At 36.1% G+C, this 23,338-nt stretch overlaps 1 protein-coding gene across 2 annotated transcripts in view; it reads right to left on the reverse strand.

Moving 5' to 3' along the window:
* The window catches only part of mroh1 (maestro heat-like repeat family member 1), a 126,117-nt gene that overhangs the window by 89,002 nt on the left and 13,777 nt on the right, over nucleotides 1-23,338 (reverse strand). For both annotated transcript variants that reach the window (XM_039737601.1, XM_039737600.1), the window contains exons 2-6: nucleotides 22,371-22,494; nucleotides 17,325-17,470; nucleotides 4,391-4,522; nucleotides 3,624-3,786; nucleotides 705-803 (exon numbers count right to left, since the gene is read on the reverse strand). In XM_039737601.1, coding sequence (XP_039593535.1) covers nucleotides 705-803; nucleotides 3,624-3,786; nucleotides 4,391-4,522; nucleotides 17,325-17,470; nucleotides 22,371-22,392 — 562 coding nt within the window. In that variant the 5' untranslated portion in view covers nucleotides 22,393-22,494. The remainder of the gene's footprint in view (nucleotides 1-704; nucleotides 804-3,623; nucleotides 3,787-4,390; nucleotides 4,523-17,324; nucleotides 17,471-22,370; nucleotides 22,495-23,338) is intronic.

A 23,338-nucleotide genomic window follows, 5' to 3' on the forward strand; every position in this document is an offset into this window, starting at 1 on the left:
ATACCACTGAGCATGAAATGCATGGAATGCTGTACACTGCGTTTCGTGTTTCTGCTGTCGATTTCTTGTTTTTAGCATTAAAGAGGACCGTGCGCAGATTGTTCGTGGGTTTGTGTGCTATTCTGACGCCTGACTTGGCCAGGATGCGAGCTGCACCTTCAGACACCTTGTGGTAATAAGGGAGTGAGTGCCAGGTGGGGTGGGGGTTCTGATTCAAGTCAATTGTTTGATGAATTTTTTGGCGTCTTCTGTGTAGGCTTCAATTAATGAATGTTTTTGAGTATCCATTTGAAGTGAAAAGATGGAAGAGATAGCGTCTCATACCCCCCGACCACACTGACTTAGCCACCTCCCCCACCTACGTAATTTTTTGCTAAATATTGCCTTTGATTCTTGTAAGTCTAAGCATTATTCTCTGATACAGACCCCTGGCAGGGGTTGAAAGCTCAGGAATAAAAAAATACTTTTGAGACGTGATTCATTTTCACCCTTTGTGGAATTCCAACTGCAAATATGCAAACCGTATCACACCTTCTTTTCCATATACAGTATATATATATATATATATATATATATATATATATATATATATATATATATATATATATATATATATATATATATACACACATGCACAAAGACACACACTAGTTTATGTAAATGACTAGAACTCATAATTAAAACTGATTAATTATTTTACTTACCTGATGAAAACACCCACTTCATATTATCTTGCTTTGCCATTCCTAGCATGGGCAGCATAGTACCGAGAATTGCATTGAGGAAGGGAACCATACCATAGACTACATTAGGATAAGGTATTTGGGGGAAAAAAAAGTAAAGTTACAGTTTTGAAGTTTGCTGGATATACATTTACACTGAAATATACTCCCATACCCCATTTTCCGATCTGCCTAATCCTGCACAAGGTACTAGCAACCAATACCGGCATCAACAGTCACAAAGCAGGAAACAACCCTCGAAAATGTATCTGCCTGCTGCAAATAACCCTCAATAACATTAGGCCAATTTACAGTCAACAATCAATCTTTGGGACATGGCTACAAAATCCAAGTATTGTAGAAATGCCCATACACAAAGACAGTGACAGGGTGTGAAATCAAATAAAGTCTCATAAAAAAGAAGTAGTGAATAGCAACCATGCTATCTTGATTTAAACAACTTATAAAAAACTGTAGCAACACCTTATTATAACATATATAAATACAACTTATTTGTCAATAACCTTTATATATTTGTAAACTTTAAGTTGGAAACACAATAAACCTGATTTATACCAAATATACACACATTTCTTTTTCATGTAAGCACATCTTAAAGTTACCAACTGTCCCCATTTAATCAAAACGTAATAAAAGCAAAGAAGACATTTGGTATTTTTTATACAGGTAAAATTCCGTTTCAACAAACTCCCAGGGACCTAAAAAATATTTAGTTGCAACGAACATTTCATTGTAACGAGATCCTGTATTTGTTACTATAGTGCTTTCTTTAACTGGTATCCAGGCGTTTGCAATTATTTCAATAGCTACTTTTGCGTTCCTTTTAATCTCCTCCTGCCTACATGTTATGCTGAGGAGAATTTTCAGAAAGTGTGATAATACACTTTCAGGGTGCAAATGGTGCCCAAACCCAATGGCTGAAGCACTGAAGTACAATTGGGTGGGAGGAATTCAAAACAAACATTATCTAAATGTGGAAGCATGTTGTGGGCAGCACAGTTATCAGTCAGGAGCCGAATCATTATTTCTTCTTTATATTGTGAGGTTTCTGAACTCTTTTGAGACCCCCCCTATTCCCCACCCAACGGGAACAACACGCTGAAGTGCGTCCTGAAGCGCGATTGCAGCGTCTGAGGAAGATTGTTTGTCCGTTGCTGGGGCAGGGCAATAGGAGGCTCACAGCACTGCAATGAAGCGGCACAGAAGCAAATCATAAAAGATGGGGGTTGCACTATAAATCCCTGTCTTGCACCCCAAAACACGTGGCTTAGTCTCAGTACTTTAGCAAAACCAGCTTTATTCAGCTTGAAACAGGAACGGCACAGTTATTTATTGTAGCCTGATCTGCCACTCTGCTATACACAGACACAGCAGTCAGGCAGGGTCGTGGCCAGGTCAGTGATCAAGTAATCCTGTTATCTGCATTTACAATTTACGTGCTCCTAACCTTGCATCACCAATCAAGATCTTTTCTGTTCACTTTGGCGGAGAGACACAGCATATCTGTGAGCCTGCTATTGCCCGGTACAGATGCGGAGATCACACTTCGGGACGCTTTCGGCTTGCCGTCTAGTTGGGGAAGGTCCCAAGAGAGTTTACAAACCTCAAATTTTCTTGAATGAGTGTCGGATTAATAGGAATGTTTCTTGAACGAGCATCACTGAACCACATAAAAACTTTTTTTCCATGTCTTCAAATGTAGCAGTTCACATACGTTTGCAACCCGAGATTTTTCTACTTTTTTTTCCCTCTGTCTTTCAAGAAAGTTGACAGTGTCAATGGCGAAATTCCGAAGTCACTGGCAACATTTTTTTTCTATTTGCCGCAGTCAAGAGCTGTAAAAAATTTAAACAAATGTTATTTTCTAATATGAACTGTTATCGTTTTTTTCGTGTCTGCCGTTTCAATAGGAGGGTGACAATGAGTTAAATTCCAATGGATGTTTTTCAAATGTTGACGAGCAATAAGCAAAAGGTATCACTGAAAACTGAAGGAAACAAAAAGGCCCAAAAAAAAAAACAGTATGAGGAAAGTTCGAAGAAAGAAAATAAAAATTACAATGTTTCTGTTTGGGGATCGTTGTGCACAACTGAGCTGTGGCCACAGAACTAACTGCTCTGCGGATAATTCGTTCAGGCATTTCAAGGTCTTTTGTGCATTTCGCTGTAATGAAAGCATCTGCTGAATGTACTTCGTAGTAACGAGATTTCTAAAGACTCGTGTCGTATGGGGAAGCTGTCGGGACCATAAAAATACTTTGTTGTAATGGAAATTTCATTGTAAAGATATTCATTGTAATGGAATTTTACCTGTACTGTATGTCATTCACTTGAGAGGGAAACGGGATGCCTGGTTTCCAATACAAACAAATATACAGTAATTTAAAAGCATTAAAAAAAATGGTCCAATAGTGGAAAAGTGAGACACAAATAAGTACTGTATTTGCCATTTTCACTGATTTAGATGTGATCTGTGATTGCAAAAAAGTTTATCATTCTGCTTGTTATCAAGTCAACTGACAGGTTGGTTTCAGAAAGTGTACCTACCCCTAAAAACCTTCTATCAATCCCCCAAACTGGTACATGAGCTACAAAGCAGAAAAAGGGAACTTGTAAAGCAATTGTGGATCCTGGGTAAACTTATTCAATTTGATTGCTTTCAAACATCAATTTAAAAGAAATAAACTTCAAGTCTGGTAATTTAACTTTTTAGAGGGCTAACAATGTAAATCTTGTATATAATTTGACAATAGAAGGTGAAGGATGAAAACATTTACATTATGAACAATCTGAAAGTGGTTTAGTTTCATTTTCATATATACCATAAAGGCAGTAGTAGGGGTAAATTTAATTTTTGTAATAACATAGATAAACACATTACCATTTGACTCAGAGAGACTAGACAAAGTCTGAACCACAAAGAAGTGGGGCAGGATGCCTGGCTGAAATTTACTCAGTATCTCCTCCATGATGTCATTAATATACTTGTTTCCAATTGACACCAGAATGTTGCTAGCTGCCTGCTGCCAATCTGGCACTACTTCCTACAAATCAATAAGATAACAAAAAATATAAAACAATCAAGAAAAGAAAAAATACAAGAGAATACTCAAGAAGATGTGAAAATTATCCAGTGAACAAATGGCTAGAGTTATACTAAAACCGGCTTATATTTGCTAAATTTGAAAAATGGCTACAAGTAATAGTGTTATTACTTCAATAAATACCAGTAAAATGATAATTAGGATGCCACATAACACAAGCTTTTCATTTATTTTACAGAAATGTTTAACTATTATGTACCAGTAATAATGTATACCCTGCTTGTGATTCTACTTAATTAAATTCTAAAAACATAAATATACTGTAGATGAAAAGTGATAAATATAATTGAATATTATAATTTGTGTTTTATATATAATCAGAGATTAAATAAGGCACAACGTAACTACTTTTGTTAAAAAAAGAAGTATCTGTCATTTATCTGTTTTCAAAGGAAGAAAAATTTGTAACACAAACTAAAAATGCACTTAATTAAGGTCAAAGGAAAGCTATTAAATTTGTAAATTACAGATAAATCCACAGCTAACTGTATTCCTAATGACATTAATGTCTTAGCATATTTTAAGGACACAAAACAAATCTTACCTTTGACTTGGTCATTTCATCTGAAGCTAAAGAAATCATGCTCTTTATTTTTGGGTAGCTGACAGTATCGATCTTACTCTTAACCACCATCTCAATGGTTTGCAATATGACAATGCGGTGCCCTAGAATAAGCTGGATAAAGAAACAAAATGCGGATTATCATTCTGACAATGTTCATGTGGTCACGAGTACAGTGAAATTCCACCATAATCAAACCTACGCAGGTCACTTTACTCAGTTATACAGACCCTACTTAGTATCAGCAGTAAGTAAAAAGGTGTGTCTGTATTACTGTGGTATTCCCCTTGAATCACACTTACTTACTTTCTTTCTTCAGGGATAAGTGAACTCACCAGATTTGTTATCAATTCGGTCTACTCTCACACACACACTCACATGTTGATATACACATACACTAACCACAAAAGGTCCATATGAATGACGTATACACCACTCTCTAGTACTTTAACCACATAAGTACTATATGAATGACTTGCTTATCTTCAGGACAAACAACATACAATGTCTTAGATATATCTCAGACCTAAATGTTACTTTTGTTCTCCAAGGACATATTTAAACATACAAAGGCTAAACATCCTTGGCTATAGGCCATTTATCAACCAATGAATGTCTTACTTTATGTACTATTCACTATTGGACAGAGCTCTTATCCGCAGCCCAATAACACTTCGCAATTCAGATCATATGGCACTTCCTTACTGCTCCAGGTGCTCTAAATATTTACCTTATTACTTCAGTCACTCTACATATAAAGACAAGGCATAGAAACTTAAAAGGTAATGTGGTATTTATTAAAGAACAATAATACAAGTAGGATAAAGTATAAAAGAAAATACAGATAGTAAAGCCCAGACATATATATAGTCTCAAAAAGCTTACTGAAAGAAATTAGAAATGTCAAAGATGAATATCCCAGGGTGTCTTATTAATTCAGCAATTGGCAAAATGCATGAGTTACGTCTTCCGACGTTTAGATGAAATGGTCACTCATATCTTGGTCCCTTCTGATGACATCGCCTTTTTGTTGTTGTTTCTTCTTCTCTCTATACCGGATCCACCGGACAAGACATATTTATATTAAAACTCTACATCTTCGTGATGTGTGATATGGGGTCTTTTCACTACATGGGCTTTGTTGTTTTTTGCTTTGTGACACGGCTTCATGACTTGGGCTATTACACACTTTTGATTGGCTGGCTGTAAAATAATCAACACAGCCTGAGGCAAAACCATCAAAGCAGACGTTTTAAGGTTATAGTGCCCTTGTAAAATTAAGTTCATCCTTGTTTGTGTGGGCAAAAATTAAAATAAAATATAAAATTCAAAATTCAGGACACTACAGCATTTTTAGAATTAATGAGGAATAAAAGAACACCACTAACCCCACAGAAAACAGCTTGAGCAAGGACTTAAACTCTCTCTGGGACTATAAGACAGCAATGCTGAACATTGTGCCACCACACCATTACTCCTTTCAAACATTATGACGAAAACTGTTTTGCACAAGGTAAAAATTAATGAATGGTTTTCCTCATAAAAATAAAGATATAAACATGATTCTTTAGTAAGAGCTAATGTAGTAAATGTATCATTCGTTAAAAACAAACTTTAATACAGTTTTTAAATAGAAATTAGTAACTAAACTTCTAGCTGTAATTACTTTTACAAACATTTATTATTTAATAAAAGTAAAAAGGCAAAATATATGAATGTAAAATAAACTGCTCAAAAAAATTAAAGGAACACTTTGAAAACACATCAGATCTCAATGGGAAAAAGAAATCCTCCTGGATATCTATACTGATATAGACTGGGTAATGTGTTAGGAACGAAAGGATGCCACATCGTTTGATGGAAATTAAAATGATCAACCTACAGAGCCCTGAGTTCAAAGACGCCCCCAAAAATCAGAGTGAAAAAATTATGTGGCAGGCTAGTCCATTTTGCCAAAACTTAATTGCTGCAACTCAAAATTTTACGCAGCACTTTGTATGGCCCCTGTGTTCTTGTATACATGCCTGACAACATCGGTGCATGCTTCTAATGAGATGACAGATGGTGTTGTGGTGGATCTCCTCCCAGATCTGGACCAGGGCATCACTGAGCTCCTGGACAGTCTGAGGTGCAATCTGGTGGCATTGGATGGACCAAAACATAATGTCCCAGAGGTGTTCTATTGGATTTAGGTCAGGAAAGTGTGGTGGCCAGTCAATGGTATCAATTCCTTCATCCTCCAGGAACTGCCGGCATACTCTCACCACATGAAGCCAGGAATTGTCATGCACCAGGAGCCACTGTACCAGCATAGGGTCTGACAATGGGTCCAAGGATTTCATCCTGATACCTAATGGCAGCCAAGGTGCCTTTGTCAAGCCTGTAGCGGTCTGTGTGACCCTCCATGGATATGCCTCCTCAGACAATCATTAACCCACCACCAAACTGCTCAGGCTGAATGATGTTACAGGCAGCATAATGTTCTCCATGGCTTCTCCAGACCCTTTCACTTCTGTCACGTGCTCAGGGTGAACCTGCTCTCATCTGTAAAAAGCACAGGGCACCAGTGGTGCATCTGCCAATTCTGGTATTCTATGGCGAATGCCAATCGAGCTGCATGCTGCTGGGCAATGAGCTCAGGGCCCATTAGAGGACATGGGGCCCTTGGGTCACCCTCATGAAGTCTTTCTGGTTGTTTGGTCAGAGACATTCACACCAGTGGCCTGCTGGAGGTCATTTTGTAGGGCTCTGGCAGTGCTCATCCTGTTCCTCCTTGCCCAAAGGAGCAGATACTGGTCCTGCTGATGGGTTATGGACCTTCTATGGCCCTCTCCAGCTCTCCTAGAGTAACTGCTTGTCATCTAGAATCTCCTCCATGCCCTTGAGACTGTGCAGGGAGACACAGCAAACCTTCTGGCAATGACACGTATTGATGTGCCATCCTGGAGAAGTTGGACTACCTGTGCAACCTCTGTAGGGTCCAGGTATCGCCTCATGCTACCAGTAGTGACACTGACTGTAGCCAAATGCAAAACTAGTGAAGAAACAGTCAGAAAAGATGAGGAGGGAAAAATGTCAGTGGCCTCCACCTGTTAAACCATTCCTGTTTTGGGGGTCATCTCATTGTTGCCCCTCTAGTGCATCTGTTGTTAATTTCATTAACACCACAGCAGCTGAAACTGATTAACAACCCCCTCTGCTACTTAACTGACCAGATTAATATCCCATAAGTTTCATTGACTTTATGCTATACTCTGATTAAAAATTGTTCCTTTTATTCTTTTGAGCAGTATATATATATATATATATATAAAGCAGAGCCGATGTATGTATGTGTGTAAGCATGTTTGTTTGTCCGCCATACAAATCTGCACTGGGCATCTGATCGCCACCAAACTGGGTATGGTGCTCCTTTGTGACCAGGAGGAGGTCATGGGGTTTGGTTGGGAAAAATGTTCGTGGTGAAGCGCAGGGCACCTTTTCACCGACACAACGTTCGGCACATGTCCCCATACTTATCATCGACAAGATGGCCGCATGTTGCAACAGATGTTAAAGCCGGCGCCATCTAGTGGCAAGTTTCGTCCCTGTGCGTCGCTCTTTACCAATGTTTCTTTAAATTGCCAAGAAATGGCGGAAGTGTCCAAGTATAAGAAGGCCGACTACTTTCATCAGGTGAATGGGAACTGCCTTATGGATGTAAAACGTGAACGACCCAGTGCGCGTGACTGGCTTTCCATATTTTTGGTGCTATTTGATCGCTTTCCGACTCACAGTACGATTTCAGTCTTGGTCTTTCTGACTGACTGGTGCTATTTGTTCGCTTGCCGACGTATTGTAAATAACATACATTCATCTCACTGTGGTGGTTATTCCGTACGTAATACCATGTAACACATTATAATTTTCCCGCGTTTCGCTAATATACCCATGCCACCAAAAAAAGACGTAGAATTAGAAAGTCCACTTCCGATGCCAGAAAACAACTCTATTTCAACGGTGTCTGAAACGTTGCGCAAGACATGAAGATGTTTTCATACCAGAAATTCAGCTGATTCAGAATGATTTACCCTTTGCTTTCAAACGACTACATTTTCCTGTTTGTTTAGCTTTTGCTATGTCAATTGATAACGCTCAAGGTCAATCACTGCTAGTTAAAGGCCAATCACTGCAATTTAAAGGTATCAATTTGGAAAATCCATGCTTTTCACACAGACAACTCTACGTAGCATGTTCTAGAGTGGGCAATCCTCAGAATTTGTTCATTTTCCCACCACAAGGCAAAACAAAAAAATATACTGTATCCAAAGCCTCTAGAATGACTACTTATATTACCTATGACAATAAAATGTCAATCAGAAAACTGTTTGTTCTATTTCTATGTTCTGTTTCTTTCATTTGGGAAATTCACCGGTTGTAGATTCCCGGGCAACACCGGGTACTCCTGCTACTATATATATATATATATATATATATATATATATATTATATATAAATATGTAAAAGTCAATGTTTGTATGTGTGTATGTATGTATGTTCCAGCATCACAAATGGCTGGAGCATTGGTCAACTAAAATACTGTAGATTGAAATCAACCCTAACCCACCCCCCTTCTGGGTAGGGTGGGGTGTGATCTTGCGGTCATGTATGCATGTTATTATCCAGTTGACACTCGGAACGACCACCAGAGGGCAAACTGGAGGTGACTGCAAGCATTCTTTATGTTTGAGCACCACCACCCGCCTGTTGCTTTTCAGATTAAATAGAGTTTGCCGGATGATAACACACATACAAGAGCACAAGACAAGGACATTAGTGAGTCTTCATTGTTTGTAATTTTGTTTAATTTTTGTAGTTGTGGGGTTTTATTAATTATATTTTTTTCAAACAATTAAAAAAAAAACACTTTATTTTCCTCCCGGGAAACGCCGGGTATTTCAGCTAGTATGTGTATATATATATATATATATATATATATATATATATATATATATATATATATATATATATATATATATATATATATACTGTATATATATATACACACACACACACACACACACACAAAAACACACAGTGGAACCTCGAGATATGAGTTTAATTCGTTCCAGCACTGAGCTTGTATAGCGAATTTCTCGATCTAGAAAAAACTTCCCCATTGAAAATAACGGAAATCCAGTTCGGCACCCCTAAAAATATCAACATAAAAATCAATTGTCCTAACAAATAACACTGATAAATAATATATACATATAACTTGGTTTACGAGTGTTTTGCAAGACGAGCTAAATTTTTTAATTAATTTTGACTTGAAAAATGAGCAATGTCTTGCAATACAAGTAGTATGGATACACTTTGTCTGCTGAGCGTCATGTGATCATAACTGAGCTGATGGTTCTTCTCTCTCGTGCACATCTCTCTCTCTCTCTCTCTCTCTCGAGGGCAATTGTCTCCTATTCTCCGTCTGCATGTCCGCAATATTTTTGGATACGCTTATACAGCGAACTGCTACAGTGAAACAATGAAATCAAAAACGCACAAACGCATAGATCCTCATGCTAAAGAAGAACAAGGAACACTGAGTGAGCCGACGGGCTGGCAGCGTCAGCTTGGGTGAATCCCCAAGTCGAGGCAGATCGTGAAACGCATCACGCATAACCACTGCCAGGCTCGTGGCTCGTTACACGAGCCAATGTTCGTATAGATCCAAATTTTTCGCTCATACTTTCCTCTTATCTTGAATTTCTCATATACAGAGATGATTGTATCAAGAGGTTCCACTGTATATTATATTATATATATTATATATCTATACTAATAAAAGGCAAAGCCCTCACTGACTGACTGACTGACTGACTGACTCACTCACTCACTGACTCATCACTAATTCTCCAACTTCCCATGTAGGTAGAAAGCTGAAATCTGGCAGGCTTATTCCTTACAGCTTACTTACAAAAGTTAAGCAGGTTTCATTTCGAAATTCTACGCGTAATGGGCATAACGGTCAACAACGTCCGCCATGTTGAACTTTCTTATTTACGGCCCCATCTTCTTGAAATTTGGTAGATGGCTTCCCTGAGCTAACCGAAACCAATGTACGTACTTATTTCGGTGGTATGATGCCACTATCGGCCGCCATATTGAACTTTTCAACAGTCTTTGTTACTTATGGGCCCATCTTCAAGAAACTTGGTACACGGGTTCCCAAAGCTAACTGAATCCTACTTACGTACATATATACAACCATAGCCTGCAGCTCGGTCACCGTGTGAGGTGGCGCTGGGTCCCCCATCCCAACGCCTCCCACGTTGTTGGATGCCTGCCTATATAAGACCGTCCGTCTCCCCGGTCTCTACATTCCCTTCCTTGCTTCGCCACGGGATTCACGTCTCCCCACTGATAACTACAGCCTTTTTGTTTAATCCACGGCTTCTCCACTGCTTTATTGTTTGTTTATTACAATAATAGTTATTGTATAGGTATTTTAGACTTGCTTTACATTTCTCAGGTACCCATTTCCTTTATCATTCCAACCCCCATTACCATGTCTATCGAGGTAATCACTATTGATCAAAGAATTGTCACTTACCGAGTGGTTTCCATGCCCGAAGATGGCACCTACCTTTTCCATTCTCTTTGTTACATATTGCACGGCCATATCAGGCTCACTCTTGATATCCAGATGAACATTGTGTCTTATGTATTGAATGACTGGGACAGGTTCAAGGTGTGGACTGATGACGGTACAGAAGATAATTATACTACACAGGAGCACTATAAGAGTGAAATGCTTAAGCCCTTCACCTATGGTTCTGCATGTGAGTTGATGGCTGCCACTGAATTGTTCGGTTGTCGCTTTCAAGTGTACCGAAATAGCCAAATATTTTACACCTTTCGGCAACCGCCAATGCTTCTTAAACATCTTAGATTCACAGGTGACGATTTGAGTAGTAGACACTTTGATGTTTATGAATGTTTAAACTCCCAAAAGCTGGATGTGATTTTATCGATGAAACCGGTTGTGTGCTTACAACGCTTGCTTGACAGATGCCGAATGTCACTTCAACACAACAAATCCTGCAAATACTGTCGTAATTGAAACAAACCATGAAACTCAAACCGATTATGACAGCAGCAATCCAAGCTGTCAGATTTGAGACAAGATTACTGTTCACATGGCCAACTGTAAGTTGCATGCTCAAGTGTAAGCTCAGCGCACAGCTTGGTCATGTTACAACCGGAGGGCCGAACTGACAACATGGTATACAAAGAGTTCCTTAACAAATAATTATTGGCATATTTTCCCTCAGTTTAAAAAGGTTTAATATTCTTCTTAATAAAAATTTGAATGCAGTACTTCGCCGCTGCGAAGCGCGGGTATTTTGCTATATATATATATATATATATATATGACAGCAACACTTATAACAGTGACAAAACAATTACATTGACAATCATGTTACATTATTTTTAAAATGTTTCCTTTTCTTTTTCATAACTTCTTTAACAAACTTCTCCGCAAAGCGGGTATTTTGCTAGTAAATATATATACACACACACACAAGCTAAATTCCGTTATAGCAAATACCAAAGTAACAAATTTCCAGAATAAAAAAAAATTATCTGTGGGCCTGGACAAATGCTCATAGAACATCAAGATAAACAAATCTCGGTTTTATATCGAGTATAATGAACGTATTTTCAACCAAAAATGGCCACCACGGATAATAATCTGATGCAAAAAATATTTAATGTCGATCCCACACTTTCCACACCAAGTCTCGGGAACCCTGAGAGGGACTGTTGCAAAAATTCAAATCGCAGGCAGTCTCAACGAGTGTGTAGGCACGACATTAAAGCTGAATTCAGAGTCACTGCTCCACTGAGTGTCCGTGTGGGTAGACGTGTTGTGTGCGGATACCATACTGTTCCAGTTTCACAGAGCCAAACTTTTTTTTTTTTTTAAGATGAATAAAAAAAAAAAAAAAAAAGAGAGAGAAACTGCATCAGTTAACGCTGAAAGAAAAATTAACAATCCTGAAAAAAGCTAATTACGGAATGAAGAAAAATGAGATGGTGAAAGCATTTGGAATCTTCATATAACGACTCGTTTCCATTCTGTGCTTATACCTGTATTTCTATTAAGTAAAAAAATCTAACATCTCATTTTCATTCTATGTTTGTACCAGTATTTCTATTAAAAAAAAACTAAATGTCTCATTTTCATTCTATATTTATACCTGCATTTCTGTTTTAAAAAAAATGACATCTAACGTCTTGTTTTCATTCTGTATTTTCATACCTATATTGCTATAAGTAAGTTACATCTAATGTCTTGATTTCATTCTGTGTTCATACCTGTATTTCTATTTAAAAAAGTTTAATCAACATCTCATTTTGATTCTGTACTTTCATCCCTGTATTTCTATATACTAAAAAAAAGTTACAGCTATCGTGTCATTTTTAAATAAAATATTTTTTGCAGTTTGAGAAGCACTGTTTTTTATACAGGTATTGTCAAGCTTGTGTCACAGAGTTGCACAACCGACAGGAATGTGAGTCCAAGTTTTCAAGGAAAACACAGGTAATTTATTACTTTATAGAGAAGGCAGGTACAGTCTCAAGACTTCATTCAGAATAGGAGCTGTTAGGAGCTGCGGCATGGGCAATCATCCTGGTTTAGCTCCCATCTTCAAATTAGAAGAACACCCCTTGGGCAATATCACCATTGTGGCAGACGTGGTCTGAAGACGACAGATCAGGACAGTGTGAGGAAGAGAAGATCAAAGCCCAGTGTTAAATGTTAAACATTGTACGACAAGTGACAAGGGGTACGCGGTCATCCTGATCCTGTAGAGGACAACGAGTTGCTTTGTCCCTGGTTTACTGTTTACCAGACGCAGCATATCAAATACTGAGCTGTCCTTGCATCATTGCCAAAAGACATGGCAAAACATTGACAGCCCCAGTCACAATACTGTACGTATTTTCCCCATATTTGTTAAAATGAGATTTCTATTATAAGAAAATATTTTTATGGTCCTGTGCGGTGTTTCGTTCTTTATATATATGACAGAATAGAACTAACTAAACATTCCATACTCTGCTGTTGTGACCTACTTGCAAACAAAATATCCATTATTTTTTTCAGTTGAGTTCTTATGTATTGTACTTCCATGTAACTGCTAAAAATGTGAAACGTGCAAAGGCAAAGCAATTTCTGACATGCCTATCTCTACGATGAGTGAGTATTCTAGTTTTAATCATACTTATTTACAGCGTACAGTCAACTATTTACTATTACACAACCTTAATTAACAATTTAATCAGACATGGAGGTAAATCACATGAGAACAATCTTGGATTATTGACTATGTGCAGAAAAGCATATGAAACAGCTTATAAAGGAAAGATGCACGGATGAAGGGCCCAATGTAAACTTGTGAGAAGAGTCTCATACCAATTCTGTATAAATTATATATATATATATATAATGATATATGTATATTTATATATATTATATAGATATATATTATATATAAATGATATATATATATATTTATTTTTTTTACAAATATGCCACACCTATTTATCCATTAGAATTACATTAAACTAGGATTGCTAAATTTGATTTAGTCTTCTGAGGGCAAATGGACCATTTTTTAATACCTTATAATGTTGCTTCTCAGTGTTGAATGCCCCATGTTTAACCTCACATAACTAGAATAAATTTTAAAAACATCTGGACAATGTTGTCACTTTAGACACTAATTCCTGATTTACTTAAACACCTGTGGAAATTTGTTCTCTATTAATAGGATATCCAATTCAAGAAAAAAAAAAGCTGATTTATATAGTATAGAATTTTAAAACTCATTCTTAATCTCATGAGTAATAATTTCTTTCAGTAACATATATCCCAAAGATTTATCCCAAGGCACTTACAAGACAATGAAAAAATTCAGAAAAAAAATTATGTGCTGTTTTACACATTCACTAGATAAAACTTTACTTGGAGCCATGTGGATGCTGTCAGTTCCTCTTTATGAAGGAGCAAGAAAACACAATTAAATTCACATGACAGCCAGACCTTCTATCTCATGATCTAATGTCGAGCTGAAAACAACAAAAAGTTCTTCTGAAATAACTTGGTCCTTATTAAACATACTAATAAGGCCTCACATGATTTGTTTTCATTTATGTAACAAAAAAGGAGGCCCAAGAATATGGTGCAACAAAAAAAATGTAAAAATGTAGCATAATTTCATGGTGCATTTAAAAATACATCTTTTGCAGAAATACATCTGCATTTTTCCTGTACTACACAATGCATGGATAACTCATGTTCATATACATTATCTATAGTGTTATATTTTCAGAAACATATCAGAAGGAGATCTTACTAAGAGGCAAATCTCTATTTCCTACTTATGTAATTAGAAATACCCAATTTAAATAAAAATCAGGGTACATCAACTTTTTTTCTGTCTAATTCATGACTGTATTCTTATCTCTATCCAATAGCTAAATTGTACTAAAATAAATGTGTAATAACTGCTATGTAGGTGGCTAGATGCTTTTGATTGGTGGTCCAGAGGTTTCTATTTTCTGTATTATTTCTGAGAACTGAAAGAAAACTTGTGGCTCTTTGACCTACTGTTTTAACAAATATAAACTGGCAGTAGATCTGAATCACCTTTGAATGATTTTTTTTACATAACTAAACTTTGAATTAACCTCAGTTATAGCTTTACTCAAAAGTTATTTTATTTTTGCTTTTGTTTTTTTAAATGTCTTGTAACTCTAGTGTATTACCTATATTATTGATAACTTCAATATTATCAATTTCATTTTTCTTATAACCAGAATATTTTCTAGTTTAATGTCAGGTTTACTTATATAAAATCATCACTTTTACAAAATGTAATATATAACCTTATATCTCTCTCACATGTTGTTATTAACATGGACAGATACTATGCACTAAAAGGTGGTAAGACCATTAAAGTTACATTTTTGAAATGCATAGTAAATGTTTGCTTTTTTTGTTACCAATCAGAAATGAAAGTCAATACCTGTATAAAAAATGCACAAATAATACTGTACATACAATCATGACTAGACATTTTATTTTTCAAATTGCGTAGCATCTGCTTGATGCTATACAGAATAAAAAAATCTATTTATGCTGTTTTACATGAAAGGTTAATCAGAATAGCAACTTGATACAAAATGGTTTACTAATATAGCTGTACTGCACTCTTTATTCGGCAAACTGAAATTTTCCGATTTCACTGATAATACATACATGCTACATTGTTTTATTATATATATCAAATAGCCCATGTTACTCAGTAATTTATGCCAGATGTTCTGAAAACAGGAAATAGTTTGCTTCTTAACAACCTGAAAGGAGCAGAAAGTAAACTAAGCAGTACAAACAATTCTTTAACATGCCATAATCTGAAAGATAAGGGATTCTGATTTAAGCTATTAATTTGGAGCAAAGAGATAAGATTGAAATTGGTATTAACACATTAAAAGTAAATTTACAAAAAAACATAAATACATAGCAGACAAGATGTGAACATTTAATATAACAAAATCAACAAAAAATTGTCATAAATAAACAAGAATATAGAAACTAAGAAGTACTTCAGATAAAAAAGAAACTGTTATGATGAATATAAATCAGATAAAACAAAAAATGTACATCTGGACTATGAACAAATATATACCGAATATACTCACGTTTAAGTTCTCCCACGGATAAGTCGGGGCTTGATTTTACCATATAATTTCCGGCTTTTTATAATGTCAGTTGTATAAGTTGAATACGGAAAACTCCAAGAGATTATGATAAGATAACACCCACCTGAGAGAGTACCCACAGAGCACACTGCCTTTTTTTGTATGTATTGTGCCTACGTGACCACACAGTAATACTCAAACTATTCCGAAATGACGTTTGCACTGTTTTGTGTTTTTTGTATCTCACACCATCATACACCTTTATCATAAGAGCTTCCCTTATCAACAATGGAGTGTTCGATTTGAAGAAAACATGAAGCTTGTTTTAAATTAAAAGCTGTTGAAGTGGCAAAGGAAATTGGTAACTGCGCTGCCGCAACAAAATTCGATGTATCTGAGAAACTGATGCGAGACTGGAGAAAGCAGGAAGGTGTAAAATTAATTAATTAATTAAGTGTCGTATTTTTCAACAGGCATATAAGTTGGGGTCTGATCTTATGATTGATTTTTCAGGTTTCAAAACCCGACTTATAAGCGAATACATATGGTAGAGAGGTACAAAATTATGCAAGTAAATACATACAGTATGTAGCAAAAAAGTATAATAATAACATTAAAAAAATAAAATCAAATAACAAAGGAAAAGGAGAAAAAATTACTAGATATAAACATGCATACAAGTACACATTATCACAAAAATGTGATGAAGTACCAATATATAAACACAGTGGATTCAGATATTATTCTGAGCCTTCATTTTCTGCACACTTTATTGTGTTGTAGATTTAACTTAATAAATGGATATATTTGTCATTTGTGCACCTTAATCTACATGCAATAACCCATGTTTTCAGCAAGGTTTGCAAATATATTAAAACTCAAAAACTGTAGGACCCACCCATACTTGAACAGGGACAATTTACATCATCGATTAAACACACTACATAAAGTTGAGACCCTCGCCGACATGGTAAGAATGTGCAAGTGCCACACAGAGAACAACTATATGCAGAACTTGAATCAAGGGAGAATTGAGCTGTGACACATCAGAGCCACTAGGCTGTCAAAATTTTTTTTTATATATTTTGGGCAGAAATTAAATAAATATACTAAGCAATAAAAATTCAGCATTCACCTTCATTTGAAATATAAAGTTCAACTTTACCTTGTGGTGTTTAACGAGGTAGTCCTGACACATGGTGAGTATCTTATCAGGCTGATGATTACCCAGCGTAAGCAATGACTTCCTTACTTGTTCTTGGACAAGTGAATCCTTGTCATTTGCTGCATCCAATAAGGCAAGGCATAACCCTAAAATGCAAACATATTTGACAGCATTGATCCAATGTTAAAAATCTACAGGACAAAATCAAAAAAGAACCCCGGTGACAGGATCACAGCCTATCCTCAAAAGATCAGAGACACAAAGCAAGGTTCTCTATACACAAATTAACACTAACTATAACTGCTACAGTCATTTTTATAATCAGGGTGCACAACTACAGTGATAGCCTCACATGGCTTTCATTTTTAGTTGCCCGAGGGGCTAGTAGAATCTAAAAAAGTCCCTAGTTTTGGGACAACATTACTGTACTGGTTCTTTTGGTGTAAAGGGCATCATACAAAATGGCATTAGTATCACATGTACTGTTACAGAGTTAAATATTATAAAAACGATCCTTTATTAAAAACTAAGCTCATTTCCTGAAGTGAATCAATTTCTTAAAAGTAGACACTATAAGGGCAACATGATCTGGCTAGTTTTCAGTTTCTGTTTCCTGCAACTAAATAGCCTGAATGTCTTGCTTTTCAGGTATCACAAGATGAAGTTAAAACATGTCTTCAGTTAAATTATAAACACTGCATCATTTTACTAAATCCAAAGATGTTTAAACCAAATATTTGTCTTATGCAATGGCCAAGTAGACTTTACTCTGCACATTCATTCTTAAGTGCAGTGCTTTTATCAGATTAGGAAAGACAAGTAAAAAAAACAAATGTATAAAAGATAATAATGTTGAAATGTAAATTACTTAGTTCATTACAGATATTGACAGTTAACCAAAATAAATAAATGCTGTAAATAATGGCTGAGTGCTCCGGTGATCAATATTGTTTTATTTACATTTATTGCATCCTTAAATTTGTGAACATAAGGAAACAAAATACATAAGGCGAATACAACAGAAAGAACACCAAAGCAAACTAGGGATATTAAAATCCAAGAAATTTGCTGAATGTTTAGTATAAGGAATCAGAAGTGTGCAAAGATTTACATAGAATTTGGAACGTAATGTCAAATTACTGTATAGCAACATAAAATTTGTGTAACTCATAAAACATCTGCAATCTATTTATTTCAAGTAAAAAAAAACAATAATACAGAACCCAAAGAACATCATGCTTCAACTTCCATTTGCTATTAAATTCAATCCTCAAGTTACTCAGACTGAATAGTTTTTTTGCATAAATCTATATATATATATATTTAAGCAGTGTTTAAATTATTTTATCCAACCCCATCAATGTATAATATGCCAATAACAATAGGATTTTTTTTCATGGGAACGGATTAATCATTTTCCCATTATTTCTTATGGGAAAAATTAGTTTGGTATACGTCCTATATATATAAGTCAATGTGTGTATGTATGTATGTTCCAGCATCAAGCCCGAATGGCTGCAGCGATTTTCATGACACTTGGTACACATGTTTCTCAATGGTCGACTAAAAATACTGCGGGTCAAATCAGCCTTAACCCACCCCCTTCTGGGTAGGGTGGGGGGTGATCTTACAGTCTTGTATTCATGTTATTATTCAGTTGACACTCAGAATGACCACCAGAGGGCGAACTGGAAGTGACTGCCAGCATTCTTTATGTTTGAGTGCCACCGCGCCCCTGTTGCTTTTGAAATTAAATAGGGTTCTACACGTGCAAGTGTGTGTGTCTGTCCGGCCCAGAAGTGAGACGTAGAGTCGGAGTGAGGGCTCCAGCTCCTAGGATACGCAAGCGAGGCCAGCACACCGGCAAAAGGAAACCTCCTAAAAAAGACAGTCGCTTAGCCGCTAATGCAACAACGATGCGAGCACGTCAGCAACACGAATCCTCCTAGGAGAGAGATGCCCAGAGTAGTTCTGATGATTTCAATACTTTCTAGAATCCCGTGCTGGCTTACACAGTTAGTATATAGCAGGCAACTACCAGCATTCTTTATGTTTAAGCAGCACCGCGCTCCTGTTGCTTTTCTAATTAAATAGAGTTGGCCAGTTCCGAGTGTCAACTGAATGATAACATACATACAAGACCGCAAGACAAGGACATTAGTGAGTCTTTACTGTTTGTTAATTTATTTTTAAAGTTGCGTTTTTTGTTTTTTTTTAATTATGGTTTTCTCAAACAATTAAAAAAAACACTTTATTTTCCTCCATGGCAACAGAGTGTTTTATACAGTATATCGATTCAATATGCAACATTGCATCCTCATGATCCCAGCTACAAAGGTGATGCAAATGTGTTCAAAAGCAACAATACAGTCAATCTGCAGCAAGCTGGCATCTTTCTAGGAGGATGTTGTGCTATTTCATTGCAGTGTGCAAAGTTCTACAACGTTCCAAAATTCTTTGTTACTTAGTATTGCCTAATCTTATTTTTATCTTTTTCTTTCTTCATCTTGTAAAGCACTTTCAGCTACATAATTTGTATAAAAATGTGCTATATAAATAAATGCTGCTGAAAACTAATTTAATCATGAATAGGCACTACCAATAACGTGAGCCATATAAAACCATGTTGACAGTGCACATTAACAGGAGGAACAGGTTATTTTTCCCACAAAGTAACTCAGACCTATGTCGGTCCAATGTGGCTTTATCTGATCGGTTTTCCAGATGGCAGTCTACACACTGTACGGAATCACAACTCAACAGGACCCACAAAGTCCAAAATCTTTCCTGTTCTGCTTTATTAAGAAATTATTTATTTATTTTCAAACAGCAGTGGAATTTATATAGGCAGTCCCCGGGTTACGTACAAGATAGGGACTGTAGGTTTGTACTTAAGTTGAATTTGTATGTACGTTGGAACAGGTACATTATTTTAATAAATGCCATTGTTGCCAACTGTAACCAAGTGCTCTGCCAATGAATTATGGAGTTTCACCTCTCTCTGACCTTTTTATTATTTCTACTTTATTTTGCATGGTGATGGTTTTTCTCTTCTTTACTGTATCACCGGCACTTGCATCTGATTTGTGTTTCAGAGACATTGTTGAAGTGTGAAGACAAAAGGTTAAGATGAGCTCTCCTGCACAGCACTATACACGCTATCACAGCAGGAAGGCACTTGTCGTTAAGATTTTCTGATGTACTGACAGGAGTAAGCCTCCGTTCAGTCAGGAGCAGTAGCTGCGGCAGCGTGGTGGGCAGGCGGCAACCTGGCCCCCTCCTCTGTCCTGCACATGAGCGCTTGCCGCGCACCCAGCCAACCACTGAGAATGAATGGGGGAGCCACCCGAGGGTCACCACACTGCGCAAGCAGCAAAACCGCCCCCTCCAGCCACCGCTTGCAGTGTCCCCAGGCTGAAGATGATGGAGCAGCAGTTACTGAGGAGCCTGCGTCGCATCCCCCAGACAGATGAAGGAGCAGCTGCGGCCCCGTTCGTAAGTCGTATGTCGGATGTCCGTAACTTGGGGACTACCTGTAATAACTTGGTACACAAGTCATGCAGACTAATGAGTTTTAAAAGACAGTACTCATTGAGAAAAGTTAATTATTATAAATTATTCATTAGAATTAACTTTTACATATGTATCACTTGCTCAATCCACATCATTCACAATACTGTTCATTACTCCATTACTATTCAATGTGCATGTACAGCTACTTTCTTTTTTTATTACTTTGTATTACCTATCAACCTGGTAAAAGAGAGTTCCTGTAAACTTAATCTTTATCAGACACTAGAGATTAAAAAAATAATCTTCTGTAGCTCAACTACTGCACATAACAGATTTGTTTTTTGTGTTCTGAGAAGACAGCAACAACCCAAGTTGGATGAGTGAGGTGTGGTTTGAGGTAAGAGTGCAAAGTGTGTAAAATGCACTCAATATTTGAACAGGACATGCAGATGCACTTTCAGTAATCATGATTCAGTGGTAATTATTTTTTAAATTACACAATTTGAAGTCATTTGGTTTTTATTGAGTCAGTTTTCTATATCATATGGAGATAAAGTTGAATCAGATAAATTGTTATTGGAACCAAGTTGAGCATGTTAATTTGAATTTTTTTTATATGATGAAGGATGTAAAATTCCCCTTGGGATTAATAAAGTATCTATCTATCTATCTATCAACCTATCTGTTTTGTAGCTCAAAATGAGTATGAAACAATGTACAGCACATGTAAAGCATTCCTCAGACACAGTGCAGATCAAACTATAGCATTTTTTTTAAAATAACACTCAACCAAAATCCAACAAAGTATACATAACCTAGTATAAATCAATATTCATCAGTCAGATTATTTTATTACTGAGAATTAACTTCAGTGGTACATGCTTTATTGTTATAATATAATCTCACAGGACTGTTCAAATATTCTTTGAAGAGCTTCCTTACTTCTTACAATTACAGCCCATAAAGCTGCTGACTGACCTTCTTTCATGCATGTGATAAATGCAGTAGTCATGCTCACCTTACTTTTCTTAAAACAAAAATCCCAAATGTTCGGCGTCTTAATACTATGAAGATGCTCTCAGCCTTACCACTGTATTTATAACTGGTAGTCTGCTATAGTAATTGTTTAGCAGTTCATCACTATAGTCTACTGAGGGAAAATAATGCCGATAAGTGCACATTTTAATACTAATCCTATATAGCCTAAAAAGTATTCAAACTTATACACAGAAATATTACATAAATACTTAAAGCATAAGATATTATGTTAGATTCTTAAAAAAAGAAATGTAATTATAAATTAAGTACTGCGTTCCTGGGCTTCTAACTATGTAAGATGTCCAAAACAGAAAAACAACTAAAACAACCATAGCAAATGAGCAAAATATTTCTTTTGATAAAAAATTAAAACGTATTTACACTACATTATCACACATCTAAAAATGAATATTAATGTAACAGCCATTCACTTTTTGTAATATAGCCATTAATAAAATATACATATTGAACTTAAACTAGAAATGAAATACTTACGCTCAATCTCCAGGTCTTCCATTTTACCTGTACAACAGCCGGCTTAGTTTCTCAAAGACATTGGTAAAATCAGATGTCCGTTAACTGTTCTTAATGATGTTTTCTGATCTTATCATCTCTTTCCCTGAAATGAAACCAGCAAGCATTAACATCAAGGTTTAGTTTTGCTATCTTCATCTACTGAACCACACTCTTTGTTTAATATATTTATATACCTCCTGGCCAGTCCATGGTAAATCAGTGCATACTGTATATCTAAATACAGAAGAATTGGCTAATTCATATCAATTAGCCAGGCAGGTGGAAGCAAGCTTCCATTAATTCTAGAAAAACTGCTTTTACCTTGTATTTGTACAAATATTTTGGTCAGACATCTAATAATTATAACTCCCAATAGCCCAATTAAATTAAATGCTCATTTTTTTTTTAATTTTTAAAAATGAAAATTCTCTAGACTTCAAAAACAAAAAAGAACACAAGGAATAAATGAAGGACATTCAACAAACAAGCATAGTGACAAATTGGGTTTCTACTATTACTCTTACTTAGTAATCTTATTAAGGAAACAAAATACAAAATGAAAAACCTCGTTGCAATATTTCAAATTAAATTATGAGTCGTTTCATTGTTGTAGTATATATCCGCCACACTGTAAAAAGAAATGTAACTACTTTTTAACTACTCTTTTATATAAACAAAATCAGCTTCTAATTAATAATTACTTAAGAAATGTGTTATGTTCTTTAAAAAATGAATAATCAATTCACTGTATTAATGAATCATTTTAAAATATCATTTCCTTTTGTCAATGACACCCTTAAATGTCAAGGTTTTTGTTGCTCTATCTGCAACTTTGATTGATTTTTCAGGAATAATAATTTGACATTTGCTCATTCATAAAGCCTTGGCTGAGCAACCTGAACCCGCGCCCGTTTAAAATGCTCCACAGATGAACCCTGGATGATTTT

This window comes from Polypterus senegalus, chromosome 15 (assembly GCF_016835505.1).
Source record: "Polypterus senegalus isolate Bchr_013 chromosome 15, ASM1683550v1, whole genome shotgun sequence".
Lineage (NCBI taxonomy): Eukaryota > Metazoa > Chordata > Cladistia > Polypteriformes > Polypteridae > Polypterus > Polypterus senegalus.